This window comes from Oncorhynchus masou, chromosome 31 (genome assembly GCF_036934945.1).
Source record: "Oncorhynchus masou masou isolate Uvic2021 chromosome 31, UVic_Omas_1.1, whole genome shotgun sequence".
NCBI lineage: Eukaryota > Metazoa > Chordata > Actinopteri > Salmoniformes > Salmonidae > Oncorhynchus > Oncorhynchus masou.
The window spans coordinates 13,994,731-14,008,091 of NC_088242.1; the positions used below are offsets into that span (position 1 = coordinate 13,994,731).

At 39.4% G+C, this 13,361-nt stretch overlaps 1 protein-coding gene across 1 annotated transcript in view; it reads right to left on the minus strand.

Moving 5' to 3' along the window:
- Positions 1 to 13,361, minus strand: part of LOC135523470 (dystonin-like) — a 210,139-nt gene that overhangs the window by 196,248 nt on the left and 530 nt on the right. Inside the window, exons 2-4 of the mRNA XM_064950162.1 lie at positions 12,912 to 12,946; positions 12,205 to 12,393; positions 7,602 to 7,815 (exon numbers count right to left, since the gene is read on the minus strand). Coding sequence (XP_064806234.1) covers positions 7,602 to 7,815; positions 12,205 to 12,393; positions 12,912 to 12,946 — 438 coding nt within the window. The remainder of the gene's footprint in view (positions 1 to 7,601; positions 7,816 to 12,204; positions 12,394 to 12,911; positions 12,947 to 13,361) is intronic.

The window sequence follows — 13,361 nt, forward strand, 5'->3', positions numbered from 1 at the left end:
ACTTTGACAATAAATGTGGCTCAATTCACAGTTGTTTCAGAGTACTGCAATAAGAGCTATGACGCTAATGTTCTCTGGGTGTCACTGAGTAGACTGATACCACATGTCATTGATCCACAATCCATTCGTAAGGCTGTACAGTGAAATACATATGCCCCCAAAGCAATTCTAAAGTATTTATTTATTTATTTCACCTTTATTTAACCAGGTAGGCTAGTTGAGAACAACTAGTTCTCATTTACAACTGAGATACTAAGATAAAGCAAAGCAAAGCAGTTCGACACATACAACAACACAGAGTTACACATGAAATAAACAAACATACAGTCAATAATAAATAATAATACAAAGTCTATATGCAGTGTGTACAAATGAGGTAAGATAAGGGAGGTAAGGCAATAAATAGGCCATGGGGGTGAAGTAATAACAAAATACCAATTAAACACTGGAGTGATAGATGTGCAGAAGATGGATGTGCAAGTAGAGATACTGGGGTGCAAAGGAGAAAGATAAATAAATAAATACAGTATGGGGATGAGGTAGTTGGATGGGCTATTTACAGGTGGGCTATGTACAGGTGCAGTGATCTGTGAGCTGCTCTGACAGCTGGTGCTTAAAACTAGTGAAGGAGAAATGAGACTCCAGCTTCAGTGATTTTTGCAGTTTGTTCCAGTCGTTGGCAGCAGAGAACTGGAAGGAAAGGCGAAGAAAGGAGGAATTGGCTTTGGGGGTGACCAGTGAGATATACCTGCTGGAGCACGTGCTACGGGTGGGTGCTGCTATGGTGACCAGTGAGCTAAGGTGGGGCATTTCCTAGCAAAGACTTGTAGATGACCTAGAGCCAGTGGGTTTGGCGACGAGTATGAAGCGAGGGCCAGCCAAGGATAGCGTACAGGTCAGGGTGGTGGGTAGTATATGGGGCTTTGGTGACAAAACGGATGGCACTGTGATAGACTGCATCCAATTTGTAGAGTAGAGTAGAGTAGAGTAGAGTAGAGTAGAGTAGAGTAGAGTAGAGTAGAGTAGAGTAGAGTAGAATACATACAGTGTGATTTCAACAGATGTTTGTCAAATTAACAAATTATTGTCTTTTGTTGATTTTATATAATAACATTTCAACCTTGTTTAGCATGTTCTATTCAATTATGGCATAATTCTACTATTTGTATTCATTTGCATCACTGTCAATGACATACTTTTATTTTGAAGGCTAACCGCAAAGTCCCTATTATGATGACACCTGGGTGTCCGACCACCATTAATCAAATAAGAACTGTCTTTTAAATTAAGGTTATTTTAAATGATGACACCTAGATAATTTTGTTTGTTATGTTTTTGGGGAAGAACATTGTTTGCATCCATGGGCTAGCTATCTTTTTTTTATGACCAGCACTGTAGGTGCGCGAGACAACTTTACCAGCAGCATAGCATATGTATTGATGAATCGTTGTGACATATGAAATATGAGTGATAGTGTAATCAATGTGTAATAACTACGTCAAAAATGTATGAACGCCTTAGATTATTATATGACATGCAGTCATTTTCAGGTCCTGATTGGTCAACAAGCTTATTTGACACGTAGTGTTTTTTGACACGCGAAGACCCAAACGGCGTTCCCATAGAAATCCTGGTTGACAATGAAATGACTGAACAAATTAACAATAAAACAGCCCAGCAAGTAAGTGAAAGAAATAGGTTTTGATGATGTTTTACTGGTAATGGGAACATATGTAAATGCCAACAAAAACCTTTTTGGTCAGTGTGGTGTGTGTATGTGTGTAACCTGTATTTAACTAGGCAAGTCCGTTAAGAACAAATTCTTATTTACAATGACGGCCTACCCCGGCCAAACCCAGACGATGCTGGGACAATTGTGCGCCGCCCTATAGGACTCCCAATCATGGCCGGATGTGATACAGCCTGGATTTGAACCAGGGACTGTAGTGACGCCTCTTGCACTGAGATGCAGTGCCTTAGACCGCTGCGTCCATGTGTGTGTGTTAACTATTTAACTGTACTAGAATGCTTAAAAGGCCGCAACATTTTTTAATATCGGTTATCGGTATCATTTTTTGGGGGGCAAGGAAAATATTGGGTATCGTTATCGGCCAGAAATGTCATATTGGTGCATCACTAGGTAATATATATTACCAAAACATTAATTATGATTCAGTATTGAACTTCCTCCTTGTTCCCATTACAACTGTGTACTGAGTCCTCAGAAAAGGTGATTTCCAGCTATCTGTCACATGAAAAATAACTTAGATCATTAACGTTTTACTGCAGTGGGCTAAATCAGGGTCCCAAAGAGTCTTTTTTGGTAGTCTTAAACAAATCTACTTTGAAACAAAAGTATCCACCTCACACACATGGTTATGAGCTTAAAAAAAGAAGACACGTGTACCATGTCAGATATAGAGTTGAAATGTATTACATTTTGAGTTTGCCTCCCAATATTACACTTTATATAAATCACAGAAAACTGAAATACAACAGAACTGTTTGACATAGAAACACCGGATTTTTTGTGGGTTTTTAAAAAGAATGTTTATTAATTATGAAATTATCAAAAATATTAATAACATTCCACCCATGAGGCCACTAGGTCATTTGACTGAAGGAAAGGGGTCCACGGATATGCATTGTGATAATTTCAAACAGGGATATTCCTAAAGTGGTTGGCAATGCATTGCAAGGCTATTGGCCTGTCTTTTAAAGCTGCAGCACAGCTCCATGGCTGCAGGTGACAATGACATTGATCACTAGTATTCAAATGTTCAGCTCAAATCACTGTCAGGCTTGAAACACTGTACAATACCTTTATTTCATAAACTACTGATAAGTAGTGCACATACTAAATGATTATTGCGATATTATTAAACATTACCAACATTTGTAACGATGTATGCGCTCAAGAGAAGAATTTATAAGAATCAAAGTAAAGAAATAATATGAATAGAATATCGGTTTAGAGTGGTTGCAATTCTTAACATTCTTAACAATTCTTAACATTATGGTAACAATAATAAGTGTGGACCAAAGTCATTTTTAGAAACCAAAATGTTTTTTGTAACATTTGAAGTAGAAGTATGTAGGTGGTTGTAGGGAGCACCAATTATAAAACAAATTGTCGTCTGACCTAGCGCCTGGAGACAAAAGTCAGACACACATTCCAAATGATGCTACATCATATGATTCCATTAGGCTCTAGTCAAGGACCATTAAGCCAGATCACAGCTGACTGTTTGTTGCTGTCATAGCAACAGCTGAGAGAGAGAGAGAGAGAGAGAGAGAGACCACATAAATATGCATTGTTAGTGACCACTGGTTAACAAGGATTCACAGTAACATACACAACTAACGCATTCATACGGATGACCTTTACTCACTGATCGTTCAAACGGTGCAGATAATGTGGGGGAGATGGATAATATAAAGTGGAAAAACAATCACTGTAGGAGACTAGTCTATTCGAGTTTCACACTATAGGCCTGGTCAGAGATTATGGGAACTGGGATGATGTCATCCAGCTAGGGGAGAATGCTTTGCTGTAGACAGGATATTGAAAATGTAATTCCAGTACTCGACTTGGCCTCAAGTCCTCTCAGCCTGAATGTAATGCTTGATGGACTGATGTAAGTTAATAGGCCTGCTGCATCTTTAACTGATGGACCACGGTCCTCTCGTTGTTTAGGCCTACATCAATTACAATTTGCTCAATAGATCAGACGAGAGTTATAACAAAATAGGTGTCATACACGCAACAATATTCAACCCTTCATAGATACCGTATGTTCAAGGCAAGTAAATAACATCTCCTGCATTATATTTTATTCAAATAAATAAGCATCTCCATAATGAATAGGCCTACCAAAATATAGCCTACAGTAATTTCGAGTCTGCCTTTTTTACGTGACAAAAGTGACAGTAAAACGTGGCTATTTACAAGTGGTAAACATAACTTTCATAATTCTAATATCAACTGTCAAGGCTGTAGACTACAAGTAAATAGCTTAGACTTTCATGTTTCCATTCACTCCGACCCGCTGTCCGACTCGCTGCAATCAAAACTCATTGCTTGCAAAGCTCACACACTTGTTTGGGGCTGTCATTCGGCTGTAGGCTACCACGGAGCAATTTTCCCATACATGGTTATTTGATTAATTTCAAATCATTGTAGGCCTACCAATTAACGCATATATTCAATAAGTATAGGCTAAAGTAATTAGCATACCTTTGTATTTTTCGAGGACATCCTCATAAGCTTGAAGGTATTCCTTTTCGTCCGCGAGCACATAACCCGCCTGTGTCGCGTTGTAGTGAGCCATTACCGGGGATCCACCATAGAGCTCTACAGGCTGGACATTCACCAGACGCTGTGACGAAAATATGTAGCCTAGTTGCGGGACAGGATCCGGACTGAGGAGTGATCCGCGCTGTTGTTCCATGCAAGGACCCCCCCCCCCCCCAGTCACCCCCGTCGTCGTCGTCGATCAAACAACCAATAGGCGACTCGCCTCTCCGGTGTCATGAGAATCCCGGTAGTGTTCTGTGACAGTCTGGGAGGGAGGGAGAAAGGGCTGCTGGACAAGAGAATACTAATGCACGCGGCTCCCCTCCTTTTACCAACATCCCAGCAATACCAGGAGGCTAATACGACTGTTCATTACAAAATCAGTCATCATGAACTGTTGTGTTTAATATGCATTAATAAGCACTGATACCATTCCAGTCATTTCAAGACAGTCCACAATGTTTTCATTCCATGACAAGTATAGCTACATAGTTTAAGCATAAACTCTATTCAATTGTTTTACTTGTTTGGCATTGCCTAATTACAGATATAGGATCATAATTTGACCGCTTTCTCAGGGGAGTCAAATAATTATGAGGCAACAAGAATTGTGGATTATTGTGTGGATTATAATTACATTTTGAAGGGGTTGATACTTGTTTAGTTAGGGCAAATCAAGTCTGGTATTTTAGTGGAAATTAGAACATTTAGAAGTCTTTTTTAACCTTGAATAGACGACAAGTTAGCATTTCCTGCTGCACGGGAAATGTCTTCCAACAACAGGGTGATCAAATTAAGATCATACACCTGTAGGCCTATTTTTAATCCAACATACTTAAACCAATTATTATAAAAGGATGTCAACTGTCGTAATTCATAAATCAAGGCCTATATTATATTTGTTTTAACAGAGATGCTTCAAAATTATGTTTCACTGATCAAAAAATGATTTGTGTTATACATATGACACACTAATCTGGAATATTGTATATATTTTTCCATCTCTGTTGCATGAGTCTGCATGTAGCCCACATGCTACAGCAGGCAGAGGAGATGTCCTCACAGGTCCTAATATTAAAAGGGTTTCATTCTAGAGGAAATGCAGTCCAGAATGAACAGTGGATGCTGATGACTATGCATTTCAACACAGTCCAGGCTCTATTCAACCAGATTATTTACATAAAATACAGAGAATCAATGCTTTCTAGGGAGAAGTGATCAAGATGGTATGGACAACAGTTACAGACATGAATAAGATTAACAAAAGGGGAGAAATCAGAGGGCAAGTATTTCACAGTATCAGACATCATTGGGAAAGGGTCAGATGCATCTAAATGTATGTCAATTGTAAAGTATTTTGTCAGTAATGTCTTCTTTGTTATGTATCGAACCCCAGTATGATGATCTGTCGCCATTGGCGTCGGGGTAATGGGGATCCTATCAAATCAAATCCACCTGAACAATGACTACACCCTGGAAGATTCAGGACTGGTGAATTGAAGGGATAGATCAACCAAACTATATTAACCTAATTATTTTTTAACTGGTAAGTAATCCATGGATCCTGAGATTCAGGTAATAAAAATAATGGGTTTTAGGACTACTCACATCGTGAACAAAACAATAAGGGCCACTTTTAGGAAGATCAAATAGCATTTCATACCAAGCAACACACTGAAGGTTGCACGTGTGATAGGCAATAGCATATGTAGCCTTATAATAACATAATGTTGGTGGTATGATCCTGCCCATGTCTATAATCACATCAGGCTTAATTATAATATGATAGACTCCTGTTGCTCCATTTTTATCAAAGCCAAATATTCTGTTGAGGAATGTCATCAAGCAGGAAAAGGAGATAAGTGGGCGAGACGGCACTCCCTGCAGATATACCCATATTCCCATTACCATTGCCAACCAAATACTTGACTTTATAGTTATGGTTCTGATCATATGACTAACGATTCATTCCTGAATTGAAAAGTGCATAGGCCTATCACAGCCCTGTCAAGGCCACTGAACTGAAATTATGGTCTGAGAACAGTCTTTTTGCAAAAAAGAAACAAACAAAAAAACAAATCCTTTAGCAAGGTCGCCCCTGGAATGTATCATTACTAGGCCTACTCTCATTTGTTTCACAGACTGCATTTGCAGCATGCCACATGGTTCAAGTACTGTGAAAGTCCCAGTTTATGGCATAGATGTTGATCAAATGATTCCTATCACATTTAAAAAATATATATTAAAAAAACTAAAACATGTTAATCAAAATAAACATCATCAGACCAACATAAAAGTTGCACTCATAAAGGCCCTGCAGCTTATAAGCCTGTGTATTAAAGGATTACAATGAATATTCAAATTCCAATTCTAATAGCCTAATGCACAGCCTTATGCACAGGCAATGATGACTGCTCCTTGCACTTTCACCTAAAGAACTCAACCTCAACAGCCATTGGATGGTCAATAGAATAGAAGATTAATGTGAGCATTCCAACACAGCAAATAACGTACCTCGCCCACAGGTTTTGACATGCATTTATTAATTTGTGTTATAGGCTATTCTTATGAGACAGAAGCTTAATTATTGGCTACAGAAGCCTACACACATGTATGGCTTTGTCTGAATTGGACATGTATCAGAAGTGACAGTGGCTGACTGCTTATATATGGGACTGTCCAGCAGCTGCTTCAGTTTATACTGTAATTTCCCATAGTCCATTTATATGGAGAATAAATAGAACCTGTAGCCTGTAGCCTACACATCAGAGTTGCTATGTGCCATATCTGATAGATGTGCAAAATCAATAGGCTTTCATGTTATATTATCAGCAGCACATTAACGATCACTTAGGGCCCAAGCGGTAGCTTAGGGCCCCCCCACCCCCCTACAAATCAGAGTCTCAATTTACTGTTGAGAGTTAGAATAGTAGACTAACAAGGTGCAGGTTCTAAATTTGGTTGTGGATCAGCAATTTTTCACTTGTTATGTCAGTCACTGACAGTCACCCAATTAGTCATGTCAGCTAACAATTTTTGATTGCAAATTTGAATTTTATTTATCTCTCTGCCTCCATAGCAAAATGAATAGAATTGCATGAAATCTGACATTCAATTGCATAAATGTCTCTCCGCCCCATGTCAAAATGTGTAGAATTGGAGGAAATTCGCTTCAAAAGTATCTTATTATCCACTTTTTTTAAGAAAGAGGACCACTGAAATGTTTTGCCCGCGAGGAAGTCTCGCTTAGAGACCCCAAAAGGCTAGAGCCGGCCCTGACAATCAATTAAATATGGGCACTCACCTGCAATCCTGAGCACAGCTCTCTCCGCTGGATCCAAAACGGATCCTCCCTGAATTTGTCGCTTATGTCGCTCGTGTCTTGGTAGGTTCCAGGGTAACGTGTCCCCCGGTGCCGGTGAGACCGACCCAGATTTAAGACTATAATCATCTTCGTCCGAGAAATCCGCCGATGAAGACATGGAACAGTGAAGGGAAGCGTTGCCAGAACCGGAGCTCTGTTGAAACAATAGAAATAAATTATCAATGTGTTGCTCGCTCCATCGTAACACAAATATGACAACACACATATGAGCACAGTCAGAAAGACACAATGTAACATGTCTCACCATCGCTACTCCCACGGTTGCCTAAACTGACGTGCGTAATGTAAATGTACATTGCTCCAGGGAAGGCGCCGTAGTGTGAGCAACCAGCTCGCCTAGCAATGATCTCTGATTCAACAATAAAAAGCTAAAGCAGAAGCAGGCAGCTAGAATGAAAATCAATTGTATCTGGCTCCCCCGCCAGGCCAGAAATAAGACTTACCGCTGTATACATGGTATCAGTTGATTATATCGAAATCCTTTATCCACTTGCTGTAAACTCAGACAGCGGCGGGGCAGGCTATGTTATTTTTAATCAGAACCACACCCTTCTAGCGATGCACTCTGCTCATTACATTATGCTTGTCTCCCCTTTGGGTTGAGAGCCCGAAATGATGTCAAGTCCCCAGAGAGTGTGAAAAGATTGGGCCAGGGAGAGTATCATGCGATGCGAGAGCTCTTGCATGTCAACGCGTCACCATCCTAGGATACAGAAGAGGGCGGATGGAGTCTGGAGGAGCCAAGCGCTGTATTTCTGATTATTCAATCGGCAAGCTGTGGCCAATGACGCGGTCTTACAGCGCCATCCTGGGTGGATGCGTGTCTAGTGGTGACTGCGTAGTCTCCATGTTTACCGTCCAAAACCAATCAGAAATCCAGAGACTGGTCCATGAGCATCCTTTGTGATGCACAGTCGGGTTGTTGTTTTGCTGCCTGATGCGCATGTGCTCTGTGTGCCATTCATTAGAAATGTTGCTAGTTGACAATGAATGTGCAATTTTAGAGCACTGTCCTTATAATCTTTATGAATTCCAAATAAAAATGTATGCATTCTGTTGGGTTATTTATGATGTTCTTGTCTGTCTGTCTGTCTGTCTAGGCCGTCTCTCTGTGTCTAGGCTCTGTGATAGGGTAACTGAGCAAGTACATAACTAATACTTATCCACACCGTGTGATGACACATCGAGGCAGGGTGTGGCTGCTCAAATAGCAATAGGTTATACAGTCACATGTTGAGTTCGATTGCACAATTATAGAACAACTTTGCTGTTTAAATCTAAACTAGAGTAGGACATTAAAAGCCCAGTGCATTCAACATTCTGTTTTTCCTGTGTTTTGTATCATATTGCACAACAGCCTATGAAACACACACTGTAAAAATGAGAAAACATTTGATCAGTGTTATTTCACTATAGTTGCTGGTTGAAAATACAGGACCTTCTAATCAGCAGGTTGGCATTGGTGTTGCAGCTTTCCATGGTGACATCACCATGCAGTAAATTGGTTAATAGACCAATAACAAAGACTGTTCCGAACCTCTCTGCCAATAACAGCTCGTTTTCAGCTTCCCCCTCCCCACTCATACCACTCCCAGACAGTCCATCAAAATTCTTGCATGATACATCATTTTTTGCTCAAAGCAATTTTTGCCATTTTAATGAAAATGTGTGACAGTAAAGTACTTACTGTCACCCAGAAATGATTTGATATCGACATAAAAACGGCTACATTGGGCCTTTAACAATTAACTCAGGGTATATCACAGTCAATAACCAACATTTGATTGACCATGCGTGTATCAACAAAGCATGCTCTTGCTCAATGGTGAAAGCAATCATGCTTGAAATGGTACAAACAATGCATGATATGACCTAAATATAATGATCCATGAACTTTGTAGCCCCGACCGGGACTTGAACTGTGGTCCAGCGACTGTGAAGGCAACACCTTAACCATTAAAGGGATAGTTCACCCATATCACAAAATAACATATTGGTTTTCTTAGTATGTAAACAGTGTATGGAGAAGGCATGACAGCAATCCATGCTTTGGTTTTATATCCCTGGCAATATTTCAAAATGCTAATGTTTTAGCATTTGTGGCACAAATTCCATTCAAGTCATAGGACCGATGTTAGCATTTTTCACACATCTTGTCCAGACCATCTGAATGTATCTCAAATTAATTGTGAATCTTATCAAAGTCACTTATAGATGATTTGAACATGATGCGAGAAAAATGCTAATATCAGTCCCATCACTTGAATGCGATTTGTGCCACACTTGCTAAATGCTATATGAGATTTGTGCCACAAATGCATTCAGAAACACTACCAGCTAAACTAAAACAAAGCATGGACTGCTGTCATACATTGTCCATAGACTGCTTGCAGGGTAAAGAAAGCAATAGGGGTAGCCCTGACCAGGACTTGAACCTTGGTTCAGCGACTGTTAAGCCACACCTTGGGCATGGCATAGGGAAATAACATTTAAAAAATCTACTTCATATTCATTATCTCCAGCACCACACTGACTGTGTTTTGTTATAAAAAAGATAGAGGAAGATAAGTGTTTCCAATGACATCATCACTGTGCATCGTTTGATTTTAACCAATTATGAGTAGGCATTGTCTACATATTGCCTACTAATTGGTTTATGATGTCATTTATCTTCCTCTCTCTTTTTTTATAACAATACATAGAAACATGCAATTTTCACATATGCTGATGTTGGGGTGGTGCTGGATATGATGAATATGAAGCAGAACATGTTTCAAATTTCCCCCTAACGGTTTAGGTGTTGGCTTAACAGTCGATGGACCAGGGTTCACGTCGGGGCTTCCCCTGAATTCGCTACATGGTGTCAGAAGTGGGATGGTGCCCTTGAGGCCAGGCGTGTACATGTGAGGGACTTGGTATAGTGAAGCGTCCAGACATACTTTCCCTGAAGGAAGGGGGTAATGTATCGACCCTAACCCGACACCTAGCGACCTCGTCAAGGTTGAACGTCTCAAAGGGATAGTTCACTCAAATGACAAAAGCACATACTCTGCCTGATGACAAGAGGTCCGACTCTGAAGGTCTACATTATCTTTATTGTGATCATAGCTTGAAAGTGACAAAATAAACAAACCGCTACCACCTCAAACAAAGCATAAGCAAAACACTTGGCAACACTTTAATTGCCAGGGTCACCCACCCCATACTATGCCTTAAGACTCAAACTGAATCATTCCGCTTCTATCTATCTATCTATCTATCTATCTATCTATCTATCTATCTATCTATCTATCTATCTATCTATCTATCTATCTATCGCTATATTGCAGAGAAGAATCTATCGTCCATGGGCATGGTGTAGCTTTTGGCCGGAGCAAGGAGTTTGGGTAGACAGTAACCAGCAAACAGAATCTTACTCAATTTACTTTTTTATCCATTAGGCTTACAAGTCAACAGCAATGAATATTGGTAATACTTCCTGCTACAAGGCCACAGCATCCAGCATTATGTCAGAAATAAGACAATAAAGACTGCATTCTCCATAGATTTTATGTGAGTTAGCCTAATATTTGCTTCATATTTTCTTGCCTATGAATTTAAAAAGTCCCAAAGCAATTTAGAATGATACCTTTTTAAACCGTACATGGTAGGCTATTGCTACCACCTATAGTAAATTAAGAATCAAGATATTTCTTGAGAACTTGAGGGTACAAGAGAGAAGGATCCATCAGTAAATGTTCATGTTTACAGAAACCAAACATTATACATTTGGGACAAGTAACGTTCAATTTGACATTGTTAATCTATTATAGGCCTATACTATTTTAAATTCTAGAGGTAATTGTAATGAATATTGACCATTTGAAACAATGTAATCATAACACAAAGAGGTTTAGACATCTTAATGTCATGCATTTCATTTGTAACTTGAGTCATGCATCTCAGTTGTAACTTGAAAGTCCATACTGAGCAAGATTCATCCAGAATAAACATAGAACATGTAGACACACCCAAAAGCACACATGTACCAACATTTTGTCTACATCCTGCTTTTCGCCCTAGTAGAGTTTGGCATATGGTGAAGTTTATTAAGGATTGTAGCCTACAATGGAGATAATTTGGTAGCATTATTATTATGGCATTGTACTAGGTTTGCTTGGTGCGTGTATCAACATGCAAAATGACAATATGAGCAATTGCAAGAAATTGCTGAACTTTCAAGGCTTCAACTTCAAATACCATCGCCAGGATGTGGTACGGAAGGTCAAACTATTGAAGGCTAACTGTTGCGTGAAAAACATCCAATAATTGCATCGATGTTAATAGGGATTACGCGCGCATTTTATGTTGGTTACTTTAATAATTTAAGGACCCATATCATCGCTGTAGCATGTATTTGTTAATTGAAAAATAGAAAATAAATCGGCGTACTGATAATTGACCAAGGCAGATTTAATTTATAATGCATACCCTGAATGACAATGATTGGCATTAGGCTATAATTACGCAAGAATATACCTACGGGTTTGCGTGTTGGGGTGACTTGTACTGAGTGATAGAAGTCTGGAAGGACTCTTTTCTTCACTTTTCGTTTCCTCACAGTTGTGGACGAGTCACTCTGATGATCACTTTGGGGAATTTCGACAAGAGGCTTTTCCTCTGCCACTCGTGCGCGTGCCCTCCTGGCATGGCGCGGACTGTGCCTGAAACCCTGTAAAAACATGGAACATCATGTCCAGAAAGGAGAGAGAAAAAGATGCCGAAATTGTTTAATATGCTTGAGACATTTAACTAGTTGGATGATCAATGTATTATTAAAATTATTATGGATCACACTGACAAATATTGTCATTAATGGGTGGAACTTTGGTTTTGGATTGCCATAAACCTAATAAGTTAATTGTGTAATTAAGTGGTTTTTAATGTTCAATATGTAATCGCCTATGTTGGCATATTTTGTAAGTTTTCATTAAAATGTGGATTTTTTTCTCCAGAATAGTCAAGCTGCATAAAGTGCAGAATCATTCACATTATTTATTGATCACACATGCGCAATGCGCATAACACAGTCCTAACAATAGCGCACCAACACAACTCCCCAAAGTATACAGTAAAGTATAATAAAAGTAACACAGAGCAGCATATAGTTGTACTTCCTTCACAATCTTGTATTTGAAAGAAGACATTGGCTACTTACTGACCTTGACACAAGTAAAAACGAATGATTACCTCTGATCGAAAATGATGCGTCCTGAGACCAGCTTCTGGGACAAATGAAAAGATGTTTAACTCACTCGGATACTTTCAAACACATTACATAAGCACATGGCTACATTTAGGCTATCGTAATGACATCATAGACTACCATTAGACAAATTAAGACCGCGAATAAAGTGGAAAATATATATTTGGACACTGATAGTAATATATGATTTCACCCTCAAGGCCATGCACATAGCAGTGAGTCTACACTAAACTGTAGCCAATGCTATGTTTATCTGCTGAAAATAATGGCGATTCAAGTGTGTCAAGTAGCTTAAAATAGCACAGGATACACTTTAGGCTATATCCTATTTAACAGGTAATCGTGTGAAAATGCTTGAACATATTGCAGACATGCCACGCATTTGGTTTGGTGGATTAGCCGCACTGCTTGAAGATGCTGACGACGCCTCTACT